Here is a 24,350-nt window from a genome sequence, read left to right as displayed (position 1 = left end):
GATGAGCAATCCTCATTTTCTCTCTCTCTCTGTTCAACTTTATCTTTAATTTGCTCCTTTTTTAGCTTGGCTGTCAAATTTTTAATTATTAAAAGTCATGCAATTGTAAATATGTAGTTATCCATGCAATTGTAAATATGTGGGTTTTTCTTTTTCAATTTGATCTTTTTGTGTGTATGCCAAAAAGAGCAATAAACAAATACCACATGATGCGCTCAGCCAACAATTCATTACACTCTCTGAAGAGTAACTGGACAAGGAGAAAAACATAGGGAAAAAACCAACAGAATTTGTTGGCGTGTTCTACACACAGACCATGGCTTTTCAGAAGCCAAGCTGAATAAAAACAGTTTTAAAAGAGGCAACCATTTGTAGAGGAGTCCTTGAAGGATTCTTCATTGTTTTCTTGGACAAAAAGAGACCAGTGGATCCAAGTGCTTCAAATACTTCTCTCTTATTTTCCTAACTGTAAGTTAAAATTTGTTTTACATTTTCACTTTGCATAAGGTTTTTAAGATATAAAGTATATAGCCAAAGCCAAACATATTGATTGAAATTTTTAAAATTATATTATGCAGATGCTCTAAATTATTTTATGCTTTATGTTATAGTACTAGTGAGTTATTTTATTTTAAAAACTTATGTAACATTTTAGTGTGATAAATGAAAGATGGCTAGATTCAGAGGTGTATATAAATATTATCAGACAATAAATTCTCTCTCTGACACTGCTTTGAATATCCTTTTGAGAATTTGTAAGGTTTTACTTCTTTAGAATGTGTGAGCATTAGGGCAAGTTCCTTTTTTCTGTGTTCTTTTGTTCTTTTAAAATGTTTTTGTGGTTTGCTTATGGAGCTGTTTAAGTAGACCTCTGTATCCATAAAGTGAAGATTCGTGTTTTAATGTTTCTACTTTCTTAAGTTAGAATTTAGAGATTATATTGGGTTTTGCTGGCTTTGCCTTTTATTTTATGAAAAAGGGGAAATATAGCAAGTTCTCTCTGAACATTGTAATTTGTATATAATATCAACATTTATTCAAATGGACTTCAGTAGTCATAGTTGTGATACCAAATGATCAGCTCTGGATTTTCAAATTGAAAACAAAGAATAAGGATCATAATTACAAATCAATTACTCTAGTCATATTAGCTAATGTTTTTGGTTTTAATCTCTATGTATCTTACATATTTACTTCATAAATGGAGATTTAAAAAAGAGGAATTAGCTTTTTGGGATTCTAAGAATGGCCGTAATGTTTTCGACTTTGCTTTGCCCAGTGGTTAACAAGATATCAAATACATGTGCCCAGATGTGCAATTCAAAATAAGACAGCTTGTGGTCAAATTGCTGACTGACAAGGAACTGCAAAGTGGTTTCTTCCTGTTAAACTTCTTTTTCTTAACAAGTAAAGAGAAAGTGTTTTTTGGATTCTAAAAATTACTAAGATCTTATTGAGGGATTTACTTTAGGTGGATGTAATGTTAAGATTTCATGGAAAAAAAGTGACTTCTGAGACAAAAGGAGAAAGGACTTACATACTATCTCCTTTATCTCCCTCATAGCCATAAAAGCCTGGAGAGAAATAACAACTGAGAAGACATTTTACAATTACTAATACTTTATATTCTTTTTTAAAATCCTGATTGAATATGTTGCTACAATGTCATATAAGGTATTTAGTTGGCGCATCTGAAAATTATGCTTTCAAAATGTTCAAAGGCTTTCTGTAACTGAACGTTTTTTTTTTCTTTTTTCCCCTAGCTATTGCTCTGCAATATTTACTTTACCCCGTTAATGAACAGGACAAAATGGTTAAAAAAGAGATAAGCGTGCGTCAACAAATTCAGGCTCTTCTGCACAAGAATTTTCTTAAAAAATGGAGAATAAAAAGAGAGAGTTTATTGGTATGATTCACTATATATATATATATATCCATAATTAATAAATGAAAATCCACCATATAGTATTATGCCATTTTTATTACTTCTTGTTTATAAATTCTGATTTTTAATTATCATACTGGCTAGTTGATTTGAGATTCTAAATACTGCAAAACGATATATATTTTGCAAAATAGGATAATATTTGTGTCAAATGTGAAATCAACTAAAAAGCTCATCTGACAGCTCCTGAAAAATAATCTTTTGCAGAATAGAACCAGCCATTTTCCACATAATTAATGCATTCAAATCTCAGAGTCATTCTGATTTACTCTTAGCTAACTTCTGTGTCGGGGACAGGGACAGCCAGGGGAAAGATAAGCTAGGCAAAATAAAATAGATTTTTACATGGGCAAACCCTGATACTATTTGGGGACATTTCAATTAATGTCATGTTATTTGGTAAGGCTGGGAAAATATCTATGAGTAAAAATTTGCAAACTTTTTTGGAATCTCTTCAAAGCCGTGCTTTTTGTAAACATAGAATGGTTTCATGGAATAAGATCACAGATTGTCAATACCTTTGCATTCTGTTGAGTTTCTTGTATGCTGACATGAATATTAAGACATTGCTTTGTGTTACTATGAGATATAACTGGATCTGCCTTGACCATGTAGAGATTGCAGTCTGTTCAGAAATAGTCAGTACCATTTCAGTGGGAGCTAACAGGATTTATATCATCCTTTTAAATTTCTGCAATAGCTTCCGAAGCAGTTCGATCAAATATTTTGCTTCGTATATTGAAGAAGGATACATCTATATTTATTACTCACTAGAATTTTAAAAAAGTATGTCAATCCAGAAATGTGAAAATATTGGTACAATGAACACCTATACATCCACCATCCAGATTTGACAGCTGTTAACATCTTGCCATCTTTGCTTCATCTCTCTGTCTCCTCTTCTTCCCTAAAATATATGTAATGGCTAAATATTTTAGTATCTCAAAAAATTAAGAACTTGGTTCCCTACATTACCACTATCCCACTACACAAAATTAAAAATAATTCCATATCATCTAGTTCCATGGCCAAATTCAATTTTCCAAATTTCCCCCAAAATGTCTTTTAAGGTTGATTTGTTCAGGAACCAATGAGACAAAACTAGTTATCCTGTTGAATATTCCATGTTCTCTTTTTATCTGATTGCCTCTCCATGCTGTCATTTAAGTCATCCCTTTATCATCTATATTTTTTGTAAGCAGTGAGCTGGATCTGAAAGCAGGATCCAATTCTGGTTAAGTATTTTTGGCAAGAGTATCTTCTGTGTGATGCCATATACTTACGTTGCTTCAAATATGAGGGCATAAAATCAATGGCAGTCCCACTAATAGGGATGCTAAATCACTGGGTTAAGATTGATTGCAATTGTTGATATTATCTCAAAAGTTGTGTATTTTTGAAAGGGTGTTTTTTTCTTTAAAAGATAGATATTAATTGGGGCAGAAAAAAATTACAGACTGAAATGAAGTCATGCTCAATGGCAATACATTCTGCCTTAAAAATGTGTTTGGATGTTTCTCACTGGTCTGGACCACGTTATAACATGGCTCATTTCTCTTTTGTGTGCTGGAGGAATGGACAATAACATTGTTTCTAGGGCTATATTTGTGCATCTTTTCGGAACACTTCAGAGCTACCCGTTTTCCTGAACAACCTCCTAAAGTCCTGGGAAGCGTGGATCAGTTTAATGACTCTGGCCTGGTAGTGGCCTATACACCAGTCAGTAACATAACACAAAGGATAATGAATAAGATGGCCTTGGCTTCCTTTATGAAAGGTGTGTTGTCCAATAACCAATGTTTCAGTATTATGTGACTTAATTTTCAAGTTCTTTTTGCAGGTTGAATTTACTTACCTAGCCTGTGTGTCAGTGATTCTCAACTGAGGCAAAGATTCTCATTATATATGCAGTACAGGGGTTGGTGTGAGGCTAAGGGTAGGTGGGTAACAGATGAAATGATTTACTTTTGTTTGTTTGTTTGTTTTTAATGATATGCATACCGTTTGCCCTTTATACTAGAACATATTGTTGCAGTAGGAAAAAAAAAAGATTGGACCCATTTTAGATGATAGAAATTTCACTTTTCCAAAACTTAACTTAAAAAACTTTATATTTGGGTTGGTATTCTATAATTTAAAGAGTTTCAAAAAATTTTAAGGATTTAATTATTTTCAATTGAGATTAAAATAAACATAGTTCCCAGTATATAGGAATTATAAATCAAAGGTGTTTGAAATTCAAACTCAAGCTTAGCAATGGCGTTGAAAAAGCATTACTATTTGGCGTATAAAAATAGTTAAAATGTATAGCTCAGGGCATGTAAAATCTATTTAAAATCAAATCAGGTATTGGCTACTGAAAGTCAACAAATTCACAGCCCTTGATCATAGAGTAGTGAGGCTTTTTTTTTTTCCCATAAGACTTTTTCTGCATATCTGGACTCAGAAAATAGATGTCTCTATGTTATGTAGGATGCTGCGTTAATTTGATGTATGCATCTCATAAAGAAATAAGAACACCTGAGAGTCATACTTACTATGTGAGACCTTTGCCTACCATCCTTTATATCTCTACTGCCATTAGGAGTAACTATTGGCGGTCAGCTGTGGTCTCTGGACTCTCCAAAGAGGCCTTTGCTCCTGCATAGGGAAGGTATCAGGATAAAATTTTCTTTTCTTCAGCAATCTTAGCCTACTATCAAATTTCTCTTGTTGTTAGCCCTCATTCTGCCAGGGTTCTGAACATTGGCCATGTCATCCTTTTGTACATTTTATCCAATCTGTTAACATCTCAGCTCTAATCACTGCTTTTTCTTGTCTTTCTGAAACTTTTATTTAGTTTTTTGGTGTCTGGATTGCCATGCCAAGGGACACCTCCAAACTCTGAATTTTAATTATTTTATGTGAGTTGCTAATATTCTGTGCCTAACCTATCCAAGCTTTGGAATGGGTATTGTTGTCCCTGGCTGCTTTACCCTGTTTTGTAATTCTTCATTGCAGTTTCTGGAGCTTTGACTTTGGTGGGCCTCCCTTACTTGCATTGTTTACATGTTCTGCCTGACTGCAGTGTTGATTCTGCCCTGATCTGTCTCTATTCACTTCATTTGTGTAGTCATTTACCTCATTTTTTCTGAACTCATGAAGCATTTACTGAAGCCTCAGGGACTATTCTTCCTGTATGCACAGTGTAAGCTAATGGCCACTTTCTGTCTTAGTCTCACGGACCACTGGACTCTGTCTCTTTCTTATATAAAATATCTCATTCCAGCTACCATGCTCGCCTGTTCCAACCACAGCTCCTCTCTCACTGTCTTATTCTACATTTATCTAACTCTTGCTTTTTAGCATAAATATTCATGGTTTGGCCTTGACAGTATTTTTTATACCCCTAGAGAAAATCAGTGATGTTAGCACTGTCCTCATAAAAGTTTCACCGCCTGACTCTGTATTGGGAAGGATGAGGAGTTTTGAAAGGTATGGCTACAGCATAAAATAAACAGCTTTTTCATCTTAATGTAGATTTCACCCTGAGTGAGATATAAAATTAATAAAAATTTTAGAACATAATACATAAACATGTGAAAAAGGAGGCACTAATTGGACCAGTGATTTTCAAAGCTTCTGTTAGTAATCTATTAAACACTTAGTGGGTGGATTACTCCTGCAGATTGTAAACTCATTCATTATGCACTGATTACTATACACTTAATTCTTAGAGAGTGTTCTTGACCTCAGAGAATCTGTAGGTAGACTATATTTTTGATTTTTGTACTCTGATTCTTTGTATACAATTTACCTCTAGTGTACTATTTTCATGTGATAGATATCAGTTTATAATCTTGGCAGAAAAAAAGAAAACACCAAATTCTCAGTATTTGTATTGCTTACTTTAAATATTTTTCCTTTTAATTCTTAAATTATTTTAGTCACTAAATATCTACTTTTTAAAAAGTTGAATAGTACAAATTTGTATGAAGCAAAAATATGAGAGCTTTTCCTTTCATCTTCACCACTACTTCCTCTCCTCCCCTACCCCTCATTCAAATTGTGTATATCCTTCAAGGCAAATATGCACATGGTCATATATAGAGTATGTTTCTATGCTTACATAGGCACATAAATTCAGTTTTCTTTACCAAAATGAGATCACACTAAAAGCAATATGCTGCAGATTTTTAAAAGACAATGTGTCCTTTGTGTCTTTTCATGTATTTGCATTGAACTTAAAACAATAGTTTCACTCAGCCTTTTACTAAGAGGCAGCTATCCAGAAATAATATATAATACCACTAATTTTATATAAAACAAGCAACTGTATTTTGTTTTTGTGTCCTCTAGTAATAAGTTTACATGATTATTTATTTATGTTTTTCATACATGGTAGGAAGAACAGTCATTGGGACACCAGATGAAGAGACCATGGATATAGTACTTCCAAAAAAATACCATGAAATGGTGGGAGTTATATTTAGTGATATGTTCTCATATCGCCTGAAGTTTAATTGGGGATATAGAATCCCAGTTATAAAGGAGCACTCTGAATACACAGGTAACTATAAAAAAACTGATTATAATTTTTTTTTGATACTTCATGGAATCCCCTGTTTGGAATGACTGATAGGAATATTAATACAACCAAGTAAAGAATTAATATACATTTCCCTCTGAACTTAATCATCAGTCTTTAACTTAGGATGAGTCTCATTATTTTGGCAACTACTCATATGTCCTTTTTTTTTTTGAGATGGAGTCTCCCTCCGTCACCCTGGCTGGAGTGCAGTGGTGCGATCTTGGCTCACTGGAACCGCTGCCTCCCAAGATCCAGTGATTCTCCTGCCTAAGCCTCCAAAGTAGCTGGGACTACAGGCTAATTTTTTTGTATTTTTAGTAGAGATGGGGTTTCACCGTGTTGGTCAGGCTGGTCTTGAACTCCTGACCTCAAATGATCCACCCGCCTCGGCCTCCCAAAGTGGTGGGATTACAGGCATGAGCCACTGCCCCTGGCATCATATGTTCTTTTTTTCTCCAATTCTGTAGAGTACTTTAAAAATCCTCTATATCATATAATCATAGGCTTTGAGCTAACATTTAGATATTTTGATTTTTGAGCCAAAGTTAAAGTTTTAATTCCAGGAGTTGACTCCATTATATAACTATGGACATGTTTTTCTTCTTCCTTAAAGAACACTGTTGGGCCATGCATGGTGAAATTTTTTGTTACTTGGCAAAATACTGGCTAAAAGGGTTTGTAGCTTTTCAAGCTGCAATTAATGCTGCAATTATAGAAGTAAGTGCCTAACTTCAAAGCTATATTTTAAATCTGTATTTTCTCCTCTTTTTAAATATCTGCCTCATCCCCTACCTTACTCTTACACTCTTAGGAGGTGATACTTTGCCTCTCATCCTCAGAGAAAACAAAAGCTGTCACATGGGAATATCTCCCAACTTCTAACATAAACCCTGTAAAACTACAGACCTACGACCCCCTACACGCATTCTCTTTCTTCATCCCTAATGTCTTTCCTCAGTTCATGGTCTGGATCCCACCCCTCCCAACTTCATCAGCAAAGTTCAACTATGGACTTTTGTTTTTGTCTCTTCTTTTCAATCTCTGCCTTTCTGCTAGATTCTTCTCTTCAGGATTTAAAATTAATTTCTTCACTTATGGTCAAGACCTTCCTTTATCCACTTTCCTCTTCACACAACTACCCTAACTTCCTTCTATTAATGGCTAAGTTTCTTGAAAGGGTTGTCCTCCTTTGACTCAACTCAACTCAATATTATCTATCCCTACCACACCATCAAAAGGGCTTTTTCTAAGGTAAATAACAACTTCCATGTCAATTAACAGCTTCTTTATTCCTCACCTTACTTGATATTTCAACTAAATAACATAGATTCACCTGATTTCCCTTCTCCATTTCTAGCCTTTCCCTCTCAGTCTTCTTGCCAACTTATCTCCCCTTACACTCCTACATCTTTCTATCTGTAGTTCCACAAAGTTCTATCTCAGGCATCTCTTTCTATCCCATATGTTTTCTCTAGATGGTCTCGTTTATTCCCGTACTTCTAATTATAATTTATATGCTGATGACTCCAAGAACTCTTAACTTGTAGACTAGCAACATTTTTCTGTAAAGGACCACACAGTAAATATTTTAGGCTCTGGGGGCCAAATGTGTTGTAACTGCTCACCTCTGCTGTTGTAGTATGAAAGCCACTGTAGATAACACAAACAAATGAGTGTGCCTGTGTTCAATAAAATGTTATATACAAAAACAGGTGGTGGGTCAGATTTGGTCTGGGAACTAAAGTTTGCTGACCTCTAAAAGAGCTAGGGACTAAAAGAGCTAGACGTCTGCTCTAGCTCCATGTATCTGACTGTGTGCTGGATACCTCTACTTTGATGTCTCAAGCAATTCAAACTTAGTATGCGCAAAAATGAACGTGGATGTTTTTCTGTAAATGTGACTGAGTCTTATAAAATTTTCCCTATCTCAGTGAATGCTAAAACCACCTAGCTGAGTAAAAGGAACTGGGGAATTATCAGAGAAAATTTTCTCTGTCTCACTCATCACATCCAATCTTTTACCTGGCCTCTTATTTCTAAGCTCAAATCTATGTACTTCAGTTCTGCCACCTGCACAAGGGCACATCTTTATCATATCTTGCCTAAACTATGGGAGTGGTTTATTTCTTCAGCCTTATCTACAGTCTATTTATTTGTTTTTGTGGCAGGAACCTCTTTTCTGTGCTCCAACGCACTATACACCTTCTTTCCTTTTCATATACTGTTTACTCTGCTCAGAGTTTTCTTCTCCATCCTCAACCACCCCCCATCCCCCAATCTTTGTTTAGGAAAGATCACAGCCTTCAACACTCAGTAAAAATGTCACTTCTTTAGGGAAGCCTTCTTGATTTTCCTACACTTTTCTTTGAACATCGTTGCTCAATTGTAACTAAACAATTTATTATGCAATGATTTATTTAATATCTCTCCTTTCTTCTGCTGCGCTACAAAATGTAAATCTCTATGAGAATGAAGAGTGTTTCTGTTTGAATTGCTACTGTTTCCCCATTACGTAGCACAGTATATTATGCATGACAGACCTTCAGTAATTTCTCAAATGACTCTTATAATTAATGTCAATTGGTATCAAAAGTTATTAAGATTGTTCTGATATTAATAGTTCATACTTTAAAATGATGAGAATATGTAAATATTGAAATCGAAAATAAAAAGTGTATGGTTTTCTAATATATTTTGTCTATAGTTCACATAATAAATTTGCTAATGTCCCAATTTAGGTCACAACAAATCATTCTGTAATGGAGGAGTTGACATCAGTTATTGGAATAAATATGAAGATACCACCTTTCATTTCTAAGGGAGAAATTATGAATGAATGGTTTCATTTTACTTGCTTAGTTTCTTTCTCTTCTTTTATATACTTTGCATCATTAAATGTTGCAAGGGAAAGAGGAAAATTTAAGAAACTGATGACAGTAATGGGTCTCCGAGAGTCAGCATTCTGGTAAGTTAAGTTGCTACTTTACTGTATATCATACATTAATTATTAGAGAAACTAACTAGGTTCTTAAAAAATTGGATGCACTCACAAGTTTTCTTGCACGTATTCAATTTAATCACCTTACTTGCATTAGAGTTTAAGATGCTTGCAGTAGAAAGTAAGTAAGGATTGTGCTTATGTTTCCCTGAGTTGAAGAAAAACATATGATCATTACATATTGCCCGAAAAATGCCGCATAAAAACCACCCCAAACCCTGCGACCTCAAGCAGCAATTATTTATTCTTTCTCATTTGTCTGCAGTATGGGTGGACTTTGGCAGATCTAGTCTGGGGTTGGCCAGGCTTGGATTCAAGGTACAGGTTAGATCCAGGTGTTCTTCCTGTGACTCACTTCCTTCTTGGGCCAGTAGGCTAGCTGGCCATGGTCTTCTCATTCAATCACAGAAACACAAGGGGGCAAGTTTCTCTGCACAAGCACATTTCAAGCTCCTGCTCACATCATATATAATAAAATCTCATTAAAGTAAGTCACATGGACAGAACTAAAGTCAAGAGGGGAAGAAGTGTGTTCTGCCCACCATGAGGTCAAAGCTAGTCAAAGTGACAACCTCACATTGAGTGACATGGGAAATTATGCTGCTTTTCATAACAGTGAGGAGCAGAAAAAAGTTCAAATAATTTGGGCAATAAAGGAATTTACCACAGTGTCACTGAGGCCCGGTCACATAGTCTGTAAAAATGTTATTTGGTTGGAATTCATCAAACGGTATCAGGATTAAATGAGGCAATATGTTTAAATCACACAGCACAAACAGTGTTCAGTGCTTGTTAGTGCATGGTAAAAGGCATCTCTCTCCATCTATATAGTCTATGCCTTTATATATATATCTATGCATTCATCCATTCCTTTAAGTATTGTCCCTTTTCCCCTAGACTTTGAGATAGTATACAATTATAGTAATAAATATTTAATAATAATGAGGTATTATATTCTAATAATTATAGAAATAATAATGAACATTGTTTAAGTACTTTACCGTGTTCTAGGGATGATAGAACTATTATCCACATTTTACAGGTAAGAAAAATAAAGCAGAGAAAAGTTAAGATTTTTCCCTAAAACCTATAACTTATAAACAATAAAGCCAGAAATCAAACCTAAGAAAACAGCACTCTTTTAGAGACTGTGCTACAAAACTCAAAAATATTAATAAAATAAATTTAATGACAAGGGGGAAAAGGAGATAGAAAAAGCCTTTTGTGAAACTGGCCTACAGAAATGCATACCATATTATTAGCTTTACGGTAGGTAAATACTAAGTTTGGATTCAGGTTTGTTTGTCCTTTTTTTGCTATTTTTAACTGATGCATCATAGTTGTATATACTGTGGGGTACATGTGGTATCTTGATACATGTATACAGTGTGTAATGATCAAATCAGAACAATTGGAATATCCATTACCTCAAACATTTAATCTAAATTTCTGAATGATTCTTCCCTGATATAAAACCATACAAGGGTACAAGATAGCAGATTTTGTGTTGGATATAATTTTTTTATTAATTGATATGTTGCATCTGTTATTGGGGAGAGTGTCTTAGACAAGCTCTTTCTCCTCTTTTCAAAGACAAGGAAAATAGATTTTTAAATAATAAAATGAAATAATTTTCTTAAAAATATATAGCTTTGTGAATTTTGTTCTTTAAATTTTTATAAGAACCCATTGCCAAATGCAAGTATCCCAAGTATTAAGGTAAAACTGCTATATTTCTTGTGAAGCCCTCACACTTCTTGTATATTATCCCTTCTTCTACTTTCTATCTGATCAGGCACAAATTTACTACTTAACTCAGTAGATTATACTGCTTTGCCCAAATAAGGCTCAAGTATGCCAAATTCTCATTTATCAATAGCTTGTTTTTTCTTATTGTTGAGTATTATTCCATGGCATGGATGTATTTCAGTTTGTTTAATTCTTCAGCCTTTGGAGGAGATATGGGTTGTTTCTAGTTTTTGGTATTTATGAATAAATCTGTGATTAACATTCATATACAGGTTTTTGTGTGAACATAAGTTTTAATTTTTCTGGGAAAAATGCTCAGTGGTATATTTGCTGGATCATATGGTGGTTGTTTAAAACATACCTTTCCATCTGCTTCCAGAGATTTTCAAAAGCAACAATGTTTTGGCTACTCCGACATTCAATCACAGTTATACAACTATTATCGTCATGATACCTTTTTTTTTTTTCTTTTTTTGAGATGGAGTTTCGCTCTTGTTGCCCAGGCTGGAGTGCAATGGCACGATCTTGTCTCACTGCAACCTCCACCTCTGGGGTTCAAGTGATTCTCCTGCCTCAGCCTCCCTAGTAGTTGGGATTACAGGTGCCCGCCACCTCACCCAGCTAATTTTTTGTATTTTTAGTAGAGATGGGGTTTTACTATGTTGGCCAGGCTGTTCTCGAACTTCTGACTCAGGCAATCCACCTGCCTCAACCTCCCAAAGTGCTGGGATTACAGGCGTGAGCCACCGTGCCTGGCATCATAATACCTTTCCTTTTATTTTAGTTTCACATTTCTTAATAGCACTATGGTATTCTGATTCTTAAAAATAATACATTATCTAATGTCCATAGCCATACAAGGATAAAAAATGAAATGAGCTTTACTTAAATTGGAAAGATTTCTGTTAAACATTCAGAAGAATGGTATACCTTAGAAAGCTTTAGTATAAGGAAGTTTAAAGGGGAGATTGCCATTGTTTTTCCACTGACATTTTATATAGTCATTTAACTGAAAGAATAAAAGTATATTTAATTATATTAAATATAAAATTTGTTCTACAGCTATAGAGGTAATTATAGTAATGGCTACTTTCTATGCCACATGCTAAACTAACATCTTCAAAAGCATTATCTCATTTATTTCTCAGAACAACCATATGAATAGCTACCATGAAAAACTCCATTTTACAGATGAGAGTGAGAGAAGATAAATAACTTGCTAATAGTCACAAAATGTTCATGGCCACCCATTTAGAATAAATTTAGTCCTGATTTCAGAGCTTGTACTCTTAACCATTTCGCACATTACCTCTCCAAACATTTATGTGTGTGACAGTTGAACTAACCCCTTGTTTCTACTATAGGCTCTCCTGGGGATTGACATACATTTGCTTCATCTTCATTATGTCCATTTTTATGGCTCTGGTCATAACATCAATCCCAATTGTATTTCATACTGGCTTCATGGTGATATTCACACTCTTTAGCTTATATGGCCTTTCTTTGGTGAGTTGGTAAAAGCATATTACCTCTTAACCTGTTTCAGATTACAGATACATGAGCAAATAATGTTTCTTTGGGATATTAGTGTAGTCACTATATTTTCTATCCTATTTTCTATATGTTTTGAGAAAATTTTTGACAATGTGAGAAATCAATGAATATTGCTATTTATGAATCTTCAAGGAAAAATATACCAATCAGACCTCTTTCTTCCTTCAGATAGCATTGGCTTTCCTCATGAGTGTTTTAATAAGGAAACCTATGCTCGCTGGTTTGGCTGGATTTCTCTTCACTGTATTTTGGGGATGTCTGGGATTCACTGTGTTATATAGACAACTTCCTTTATCTTTGGGATGGGTATTAAGTCTTCTTAGCCCTTTTGCCTTCACTGCTGGAATGGCCCAGGTAAGAACATAATTATTTCAAGATTTTATTATTAGATTTTCAAAATATGTTCTTATTCAAGAATTTGGTGCCATATGAAATTTAATAATCAGCCACTCTATGTTTTAAGAAATTCTGCTGTTGAGAAACTAAATAAGAACAACAAAAAAGTTTTATCAAATGGATAAACAAAGCAGGCAGATCATTTGTAAAATCCTAGCAAATTTAAAGAAGAAAAATAATTGCACATTATCTGACCACTGAGAAATATCTGGTTTGTGTCCCCCTTTAAAGAGGCAGTAAAATGTGAGGTTATGAATAACGAGTGAAGCCAGGTGGCATGGATAAGGGTCTCATCTCTGTTGCCTACCAGCTGGTGACACTGGGCAAGTCACTTAATCTCTTTAGCCTGTCTTCTGCAGAATAAGGATGTCAGTAGAACCCACCTCATGGGGTAAATTTTTAGGATTAATTGTGCTATTATATACATATAGCACTAGTACAGAGCCAGATACATACTATCTAAATGTTAACTCTTATCATTATTATCTTTCTAGTTTTTTCTTCAAGTCTTCAATACTTATTTAATAATTGAATGTTTCTGCAATATCTTATACTTAGAATTTTTATGTTTCTTTAAATGGGCTCCAATTATGTTGCCCACTTCAAGTTTTCCTTCCCAAAGTATGTTATATTTGGTTGCTTGTCCACTTCTCCATATTTTCTTTGTTAAAATACCCATGATTAATGATGCAGTTAACTTCTCTTTTTTGTTTTACTTTCATATATAGCATTTTACAATTTTGTGAGAATACTTATATTTTTTAAAAAGCAACAATACTAATAGCACCTTTACTGTGCATATTTGAAAAGGTATTAAAATATTAATTACATATCTCTAGGTACCACTATTTTTTAAAAAAAATTGTTTTATTTAGTTTTATAAGTTCATCTAACATTTTATTTTTTCTTTTAAATCTCAGATTACACACCTGGATAATTACTTAAGTGGTGTTATTTTTCCTGATCCCTCTGGGGATTCATACAAAATGATAGCCACTTTCTTCATTTTGGCATTTGATACTCTTTTCTATTTGATATTCACATTATATTTTGAGCGAGTTTTACCTGGTAAGTTACTAGTGTGGTTAAAGTTAAATTTAAAGCAATTCTGTTTCTTAAAACATGTATTAATATCTGTTTATTTGTAACTTAAGAAGCATTTCTGATAGTAGAGAAGAAAAAAATTCAAAACAATAGAATTTCCTCATTTCCATTTTACTATTTAATGGTATGAACTGAATTATTTTTAAAAATCATTTTAATTAAAAAGAACTATGTTTATTTTGGTTTTTATCTTTCGTAAAGGTAGGATGTATGTGTGTCGGTATGTGTTTTAGTTGGAGAGAGGGAGGAAAACACTTAAATCACCCATTGAATAATGATGCTTTTTAGTGCCTAAACTGAACTCACTTATGTAAAATAGTTCATTAATTGGTTCTTGTTAATATATGGCTCAAGTATACTTGTTCTTCCGAATCTCAAAAATATGAAGAAGGAAACACAATATGAAGTTAATGGATTATTTCTTATTGTCTCCCTTTTGTCGAAACATCAGCCCAATAAGAATGCTTTCTATAATGTTATTAAAGGTAATAAAATAGGGGAGGGGCCACAGAGTGAAGGAAGCTCCTAGCCGAATTTTGTAATAACTTTGAGCATGAATTTTCCTGAGCAGAATCGGAAGGGTCCAGGGTGGGGGTTGGTTAGGGGGTTGAACAGGAAATGTAGGTACTAGCACAGAAGCAACAGCCAAAGGTGTGGGCAGATGGGGAGGGCCCAGCCAGGCCTGAGAGCCCTGCTTGCTTTCTCAGCAGGGAGGCTTATAGCCTGGGGCAAGATCTCAGCCTTGCTCACTGGATGCCTGAATATAAACTCAGTGCTGTTGTGGGGGCACAGTGGGAGTGAGACTGGCCTTGCTGACTGTGTGGGAGCTGGGTGAGGCCTGTCACTCCTGGCTTTCCCCCACTTTCCTGGCTATCTGTATGATGCAGCAGAAGTAGCCATAATTCCCCTGGGAACATAACGCCGTTGGTCTGAGAACCACCCTCCCCCCGCCCACAAACCTGTCGCCCACAGTGGTCACAGCAAGCCCCACCCAAGGAAAGTCTGAGCTCACACATGCCTAACCCTGCCCTGACCTGATGGTTTTTATTCTCCCCCCCTCCGCTGGTAGCTAAAGACAAAAGACACAAACTCTTGGGAGCTCTATGGCCCCACCCATATCCTGAGAAACCAGAGTACTTATCCTGGCCACTGTAGGGCGCTACAGCAGCTGGTGCTGTCTTGAAAGTTCCACCTCCTGGTTGGAGGCCAACCAACTCAAGTCATTACACAGTCAGAACAGTCCTGCACCAAAGAAGGAGAAAACAACAGATAATTCTACCACTTGCAACACCCTGGCTAACCAGAGGTCCTGAGTCTGTCCACGTGGCAACTTCACTTCTAGCATAACCAGCATTCTAGAAAACCAGCATGATGAATAGCATAGTACCTCACATCTCAATACCCACATTGAATGTAAATGACCTAAATGTGCCACTTAAAAGATACAGAATAGCAGAATGAATAAAAATTCACCAACCAAGTATCTGCTGTCTTCAAGAGACTCACCCAACACATAAGGACTCACATAAACTTAAGGTAAAGGGGTGGGAATAGATATTCCATGCAAATGGACACAGGAGTAGCTATTCTTATATCAGACAAAAAGACTTTAAAGCAACAACAGTTAAAAAAGACAAAGAGGGACATTATATAATAATAAAAGGACTAGTCCAACAGGAAAATGTCACAGTCCTAAATCTGTGTGCACCTAATACTGGAGCTCTCAAATTTATAAAAGCAATTACTACTAGACCTAAGAAATGAGATAAATGGCAACACGATAATAGTGGGGGACTTTGATACTCCACTGACAGCACTGAACAGGTCATCAAGATAGAAAGTTAACAAAGAAACAATGGTCTTAAAGTATACCCTGAACTTAACAAATATTTACAGAATATTCTACCCAACAACTGCAGAATATGCATTCTGTTCATCAGCACATGGAACATTCTCCAAGATAGACCATATGATAAGCAACAAAACAAGTCTCAATAAATCAACATTATATCAAGCACTGTCTCAGACCACAGTGGAACAAAATTGAAAATCAACTCCAAAAGGAGCCCTCAGAACCATGCAAACACACGGAAATTAAATAACCTGCTCCTGAATGATTGTTCGGTCAACAATGAAATAAAAATGGAAATTTAAAAATTCTTTCAACCTAATGATAATAGTGACACAACTTATCAAAACCCCTGCGATACAGAAAAAGCAGTGCTAAGAAGAAAGTTCATGGCATAAAATACCTACATCAAAAAGTCTGAAAGAGCACAAATAGACAATCTAAGGTCACACCTCAAGGAACTGGAGAAACAAAAACAAACCAAACCCAAACCCAGCAGAAGAAAAGAAATCCCCAAGATCAGAGCAGAACTAAATGAAATTGAAACAAAAAATACAAAAAATAAATGAAACAAAAAGCTGGTTCTTTGAAAAGTTGAACAAAATTGATAGACCATTAGCAAGATTCACCAAGAAAAGAGAGAAGATCCAAATATGCTCAATTTGGAATGAAATGAGAGATATTACAACTGATAACACAGAAGTACAAAAGATCATTCAAGGCCACTATGGACACCTTTATGTGCAAAAACTAGAAAACCTAGAGGAGATGGATAAATTCCTGGAAATATGCAATCCTTCAAGATTAAACCAGGAAGAAATAGAAACCCTGAACAGACCAATAACAAGCAGTGAGATTGAAATGGTAATTAAAATACTCCCCCCTGCCCCTAAAGAGTCCAGGAACAGACGGATTCATAGATGAATTCTGTCAGACACTCAAAGAAGAATTGGTACCTATCCTATTGACACTATTTCAAAAGATAGAGAAAGAGGGAATCCTCCCTAAATCATTCTATGAAGCCAGGATCACCCTAATACCAAAACCAGGAAAGGGCATAACAAAAAAAGAAAACTACACACCAATATCTCTGATGAACATTAGATGCTATCAACCAACGAGTGGATAAAGAAAATGTGGTGTATATATATATATGATGTATATATATGATATATATATACCATAGGATACTACTCAGCCATTAAAAAGGAATGAAATAATGACATTATTTAAAGCTTGTTCCCTATTTTTGCAATTGCAAATTGTGCTGCAATAAACATTCATATGCAAGTGTCTTTTTCATGTAGTGATTTCTTTTCCTCTGGGTGGATAACTAGTAGTAGGATTGCTGGATCAAAGGGTAGTTCCACTTTTAGCTCTTTAAGGAATCTCCATACTGTTTTCCATAGTGGTTGTACAAGTTTACATTCCCACGAGCAGTGTAAATGTGTTCCCTTCTCACGACATCTGTGCCAACATCTATTCTTTTTTGATTTTTTAAATTATGGCCATTTTGCAGGAGTAAAGTGGTATTGCAAAAATATGGGACCAGCCCAAATGCCCATCAATCAATGAGTGGGTAAAGGAAATATGGCATATATATATATATATGGCATAAATACGTGGCATATATATATGTATATATATGCCATTGTATATGTATACATATATATAATGAAATACTACTCATCCATAAGAAGGAATGAAATAATGGCATTTTCAGCAACCTGGATGGAGTCAGAGACCATTATTCTAAGTGAAGTTAACTCAGGAATGGAAAACCAAACATCATATGCTCTTGCTTATAAGTGGGAGCTAAGCTATGAGGATGCAAAAGCATGTGAATAATATAATGAACTTTGGGGACTTGGAGGGAAGGATGAGGGGTTGAAGGATAAAAGACTACACATTGGATGCAGTGTACACTGCTCAGGTGATGTGTACACCAAAATCTCAGAAATAACCACTAAATAATTTACCCATGTAACCAAATATCACCTGTTCCCTCAAAACTATTGAAATAATAATAATAATAAAGTAATAGCATAAGCTCTACAGATGGCTTTTAAATGACTATAAAATTTGTAGATAGCGTGTGCACATATAATCCTAAAACCTAATGTACAGTCATGTGCTGCATAACAATGTTTTTGTCAGCGATGGACTACAGACACCACAGTGGTCACAGAAGATCATAATCCCATATTTTTACTGTACCTTTTCTATGTTTAGATATGATAAGATAGAGATACCATTGTGTTACAATTTCCTACAGTATAGAGTACAGTAACATGCTGTACAGGTTTGTAGTCTAGGAGCCATGGGCTACCACATAGCCTAGGTGTGTAGTAGACTATATTATTAGGTTTGTAGAGTGCACAATGACAAAATGACACATTTCTCAGAAGGTATCACCATTGTTCAGTGACACGTGACTGTACTTATTTAGCTCCATAAAAAATCTATGTTTTCCTCACACATAATTTCTTACATGTCAGAATCTGACTATTACTGTTATTTTCAAACCCTACTTATTTTAGTATATTCATCTGATTTCTAATTCAGGTATTTTATTTGAAAAATATTTATAGCTTTCTTCTAGACTTATTTTATATTTGCTTAATCTTTATTGTACTATCGTTTACAGTTTAGTCCCTATGCTTCTTACTGGCAAATAATACAATTTTCCAATTTCGTGATGTAACATGTTCATATGAGTAATTTCTTATGTATGTGGCAAATTGGCTTCAAAATTACTTTGAAAAATTATTCCTGTGAAGAAATGAATTGAATTCTCTAATTAGATAAAGTTTCTTCTTTTGACTAAAGAGCAGCATGTAGCATACATAACCCAAATAAAATTATCTTAACATGTTGCCCTAACTTGTTACAGATCACAGTGAAAGCACTCTCATATTTGATAATTTAAAAAATTACTTTAATGTTATTTTTCAAACAGGCAAAATGGAACTTGAAATCCCAAACCTTGTCTACTTCTGTATGCACTCATTCTGTCACTTATACATATGGCAAGAGCATTAAAAACACCCTGTTCTTTAAATTCTTTTTATTTGTTTTGAAGATAGGGTCTCCCTGCTACCCAGGCTGAAGTGGAGTGGTGCCATCATAGCTCACTGCAGCCTTCACCTCCTAGGTTCAAGCTATCTTCCCACCTCAGCCTCCTCTGTAGCTGGGACCACAGACATGTGCCACCACACCAGACTAACTTTTTTAAAATTTTTTTTGTAGAGGTGGGGTCTTGCTATGTTGCCCAGGCTGGCCTCAAACTCCTGGCCTCAAGGGATCCTCCCACCTTGGCCACCTAAAGTGCTGGGATTACAAATGTGAGCCACTGTGCCTGGCATCTAAATTCTTAAAAGTGTCCTTCAACTAATTGGTTTAGGCTCTACTCTACTTTCTCATTGCTTTCTTCCTTTTGGAATCTCTTGTTTTATCCTTTGTCCATCATTCGTTATCCTTTATAATATAAATCAAATTAATTTTCTTTAGCCCCCAAAGCCCAGGAAGCTAGCAGACAAAATGAGAATTCTTTGTAGTGGGTAGAGGAAGAAATAAGTTGTATATTGCCAAAGTTAAATTTTTTCTGTTTTGTAATTCTGTGCCATACTAAATTTTTGGTTTTCTGTAGTAAACATAATTTTTTTCCTAATACATTCTTTTTTTTTTTTTTTGAGACAGAGTCTCGCCCTGTCCCCTCAGACTGGAGTGCAGTGGCGTGATCTTGGTCGCTGCAAGCTCCACATCCCGGGTTCACGCCATTCTCCTGCCTCAGCCTCCCGAATAGCTAGGACTACAGGCACCTGCCACCACGCCCAGCTAATTTTTTTGTATTTTTAGTAGAGATGGGCTTTCACCGTGTTAGCCAGGATGGTCTTGAACTCCTGACCTCTTGATCTGCCCACCTCAGCCTCCCAAAGTGCTGGGATTACAGGCGTGAGCCACCTCGCCTGGCCTCCTAATACATTCTTATAAAATTTAATTAGTAATTCACTGTCTCTATACTTTATTGACCACAAAACCTTTTTTAAAATAATTTAATTGCCAAAAACTTGATATATTTACCATGTACACATGATGTTTTGAAATAGTATACATTGTGAACTTAGTCAAATCTAGCTAATTAACATATCCATTACCTCATATACTTACTCTTTGTGGTGAGAACACTTAAAATCTACTCTCTTAGCAATTTTCAAAATACGTTGTTATTAGCTATAGTCAACATGTTGTACAATGGGTCTCTTGAGTTTATTCCTCCTATCTAACTAAAATTTTGTATCCTTTGACTAACAAACATCTTCCCAACCTCACCAATCCCTGCTCTCTCTCCACTCACTGCCAGGCCCTGGTAGCCAAGATTCTATTCTTTATTTCAGTTTGTTCCACTTTTTAGATTCTACATATAAATGAGATCATATGGTATTTATATTTCTGTATCTGGCTTACTTAACATAATGTATCTCCAGGTTCATGCATATTGTCACAAATGACAAAATTTCCTTCCTTTTTTTACAAGCTAAATAGTATTCTATTGTGTATATATATATGTATCTCACAATTTCTTTATCCATTTATCCATTGATGGACACTGAGTTTGTTGTTTTCATATCTTGACTATTGTGAATAATGCTACAACGAATATGGGAGTGCAGATATCTCTTCAATGTAATGGCTTCCTTCCCTTAGGATGTATACCAGAAGTGTAATTGCTCAATCATGTGGTAGTTCTATTTTTACCTTTTTGGGAACCTCCATCATGTTTTTCATAATGGTTGTACTCATTTACATTTTCACCAACAGTGGCAAGGCTTCCCTTTTCTCCACATCGTTGCCAACACTTTTTACCTTTCATCTTTTCGATAGCATCCCTTGCAAGAGATGTGAGGTGCTATCACGTTATGGTTTTAATTTGCATTTCCCTGATGATTAGTGATGTTGAGTACTTTTTCATATTCTTCTTGGCCATTTTTATGTCTTCTTTTTAGAAACGTTTATTTAGGTCCTTTGCTCGTTTTCAAATTGGGTTATTTTTTCTTACTATTGAGTTTGCTGTATATTTTGTATATTAACCTCTTATCAGATGTATCATTTGCAAATATTTTCTAATTACTCTGTTGATTCCTTTTCTGGCTGTGCAAAAGCTTTTTAGTTTGATGTAATCCCATGTGTCTACTTTTGTTTTGTTGCTCATGCTTCTGGGGTCCTATCCAAAAAAAATCATTGCCCAAACCAGTGTCATGAAGCTCCCCTCTCCCCCGTTTCCTTCTAGTAGTTTTACAGTTTCAGGTTTTACTTTTAAGTCTTTACTCCATTTTGAGTTGATTTTTGTAGAGATGTTCCTCAACTTATGATGGCATTTCATCCCAATAAATCTATTGAAAAGTTGAAAAATCATAAGTTGAAGCTTTGCAAGTTGGGACCAATTTGTATATGATGTGAGACAGAGTCTACATCAAACTAAAATGCTTTTGCACAGACAGGAAACAATCTCTCATTTCCTCAAGTGGTGAGTATCTCTTTTCATGCTGTGCTGCCTGACAGGTTGGGAAGTGGTGGCACAGGTATTGTTAAACTGTCCTTTCTGCCCTCTTCAATGCATCTTTTCTTACTTCTGATCTACTACACTCAGGTGCTGTACTCTGTCAGCTGGTTTCCTTAGCGCTTGTGAAGGTATTTTTGAGTGTGGATAGTCGTTTCAAGTTAATGTTTCTGCTGGGGAACAAGTGCTGAGAAGTCCTATTCCACACCTTATTGATGTCTGCTGTACCAACTTCATTTTTTTCCTTTAAATGATACCTCTGAGCATGTCAGGGGACAAATTTTACATAGAATATATTGTTTAAAAGAAAAAGTATTATTCTAGAATCACATTTTCTGTGTCATTTGTATCTACCTAATTTCTGGAGGTCCTAAATTTAATGTAGTTTCTACAACATGATGATGGGTTTTTAAGCTTTAATAAGAACAATAATGTTCTTTGTTCACAGACATTGTATGCTCAAATTCCATCTACTATGAAGCTCAATTATAACAGTTAGCTATAAAGATAGAAACGCCAGACTTATGGTAATTCTAGGGATATTACATTTGTGTTTTTACCATTTCCGCTTCATGATCTTCTGTTGTGATTAGAATTACAAGTTTTACATCGAACTGAGAGCTTTTTGATAATTAATATGGTAACACAAATTCCTCATCTCTAGACTTTAATTAGCTTTTAATAGGCAACATTTTCATGTTTCTTTAAGTCCTTCACTTATTCATAGTCATCTTGTTTTTCTTTTCCAATATTCCCCCAGCCCCACTGCCCAGAAGTACAAGTAATCTTTAAACCTGGGAAAATTGAATTTGACTTTTTCTTTTCAATTCCTGTTTGTATAATCTATAATTTTAATAATCAGCTTTTAGTTCATTATTTAGTCCAGAACACACATCTTAGAGGTGCCAAAACAGTGATCTAGAGAAGTTGCATGACTGGCCAAGAACACATTTAGCAGAATTTGGACTAGAACTTTGAAACTCTGACCTAATGCTCTTTCTTTTTAAATATTAATAGAATTGAATATTTTATTGTTTATTCTGTTTTGTTTCCCTAGAATGTAGATCCCCACAAGGGAAGAGAGATTTGCTTTTTATGACACTGATGCATCACAACAGTGTTTGGCACCTAGTAGATGCTCAATAAATTCCCAGCAAATTAAATAAATGCATATATGTGCCTTTCCATTTGAACTTTATTCAGGATGAACAAAGTGTTTTTCCATCTAGAGGCTACGTTGTATATAGGAGGCTCTCAATAAATATTTGATGAAGTAAGGCAAGAATGAACTCTTTTTCTCTCTCAGCTTCAAATTAAAATTCTTTTTTAAAGTCCTTACATTTGATTAAATTTCACTTACCTTTAGTTGGGTATAATACATATTTTTAAATCTAATTTATTTATTTATTTTTTTGAGACAGGGTCTCACTGTGTCACCCAGGCTGGAGTGCAGTGGTACAATCTCAGCTCACTGCAACCTCTGCCTCCCAGACTCAAGCAATCTTCCCACCTCAGCCTCCCCAGTAGCTGGAACTACCAGCATACACCACCACACCCAGCTAATTTTGGTAATTTTGTAGATACGGGGTTTTGCCATGTTATCCAGGCTGGTCTCAAACTCCTGGCCTCAAGCCATTTAGCTGTCTTGGTCTCCCAAAGTGCTGGGATTTCAGGCGTGAGCCACTGTGCCTGGTCAATCTAAATTTTTATAAGCATCTTTCAAATCTTTATTTTTAGACCAGATTATATGTAAATGTTTTTACACTTATAATTCTTTTACTGAACCAAAACAAGCCAAGAATTGCTAATGGTATCTGTACCAATTAGACATCAGGTTTAATCTACTTATCCATTTAAAATGTAACTGCTTATTGAAGCCTACGATGGGTTAAACAGTCTGAGTCTTCAAGGCTTTTGCAGTTAGCATTGGAAATACTTATGTAAATTGATAGTTAAATGTAGTGTAAGAAGTGTAATAAGAGGATACCACAAGGTTCCATGAGAGGGTAAGTTCTAGGGTTGTCAAATTAGAAAAGGCATGGAGGAAACACCTCAAATTGCATTTAGAGGATAGGTAAGTTTATCTTGTGGAGAAGAGTCTTAAAAACAAATCATCTTAAAGAGTCTTGAAAACACATTTTGTCCACAGCCATATTGTCAACAGCATGTATGCCCAGCAATACATTTTAATTTTCTTCCTTTCTATATCCTTTCCTATGTGACAACAGTTATCCAGCCATATAGTCACCAGCATGTATGCCCAGCAACGTGAAATAGTATATCATAAGGGAAATTAAAAATCGTTTGGCAGAGCTGGTGCATAGTAGGAGTCTGTGATGTAGAAATTATTAACCAGTTTACAATAATTACCGGGAGATTTTTCCAAATGTACATGGCACAGGACAATATAGCATGTAAAGATCCCTGAGATTCTGAGGCTTGTCTCCAATTAAGCCCCTCTATAGGTGCCTGGTGATAATTTTCACTTGATAGGGAATGTACAGAATTTTGGACTGTGTCCTCTTGGGCAACTCAAGTATTGGTGATGATCTGTGACAAAATTTTCACCTTGTCAGATAAGAGAAAGAATGTGAAATTTATTTATATACCTTAATTCTTCAATTT

General features: G+C 35.2%; 1 protein-coding gene across 1 annotated transcript in view; it reads left to right on the top strand.

Annotated features, from left to right (window-relative positions):
* The first annotated feature begins 305 nt into the window (after positions 1-305).
* ABCA10 (ATP binding cassette subfamily A member 10) overlaps positions 306-24,350 on the top strand; it is an 80,688-nt gene continuing 56,643 nt past the window's right edge. Inside the window, 9 exon segments of the mRNA XM_063799246.1 lie at positions 306-468; positions 1,764-1,906; positions 3,518-3,722; positions 6,330-6,494; positions 7,129-7,232; positions 9,254-9,480; positions 12,627-12,768; positions 12,985-13,170; positions 14,133-14,280. Coding sequence (XP_063655316.1) covers positions 1,811-1,906; positions 3,518-3,722; positions 6,330-6,494; positions 7,129-7,232; positions 9,254-9,480; positions 12,627-12,768; positions 12,985-13,170; positions 14,133-14,280 — 1,273 coding nt within the window. The 5' untranslated portion in view covers positions 306-468; positions 1,764-1,810.

This window comes from Pan troglodytes, chromosome 19 (assembly GCF_028858775.2).
Source record: "Pan troglodytes isolate AG18354 chromosome 19, NHGRI_mPanTro3-v2.0_pri, whole genome shotgun sequence".
NCBI lineage: Eukaryota > Metazoa > Chordata > Mammalia > Primates > Hominidae > Pan > Pan troglodytes.
Note: the sequence above shows the minus strand (reverse complement) of the source record. Positions and strands in the feature narration are given on the sequence as shown.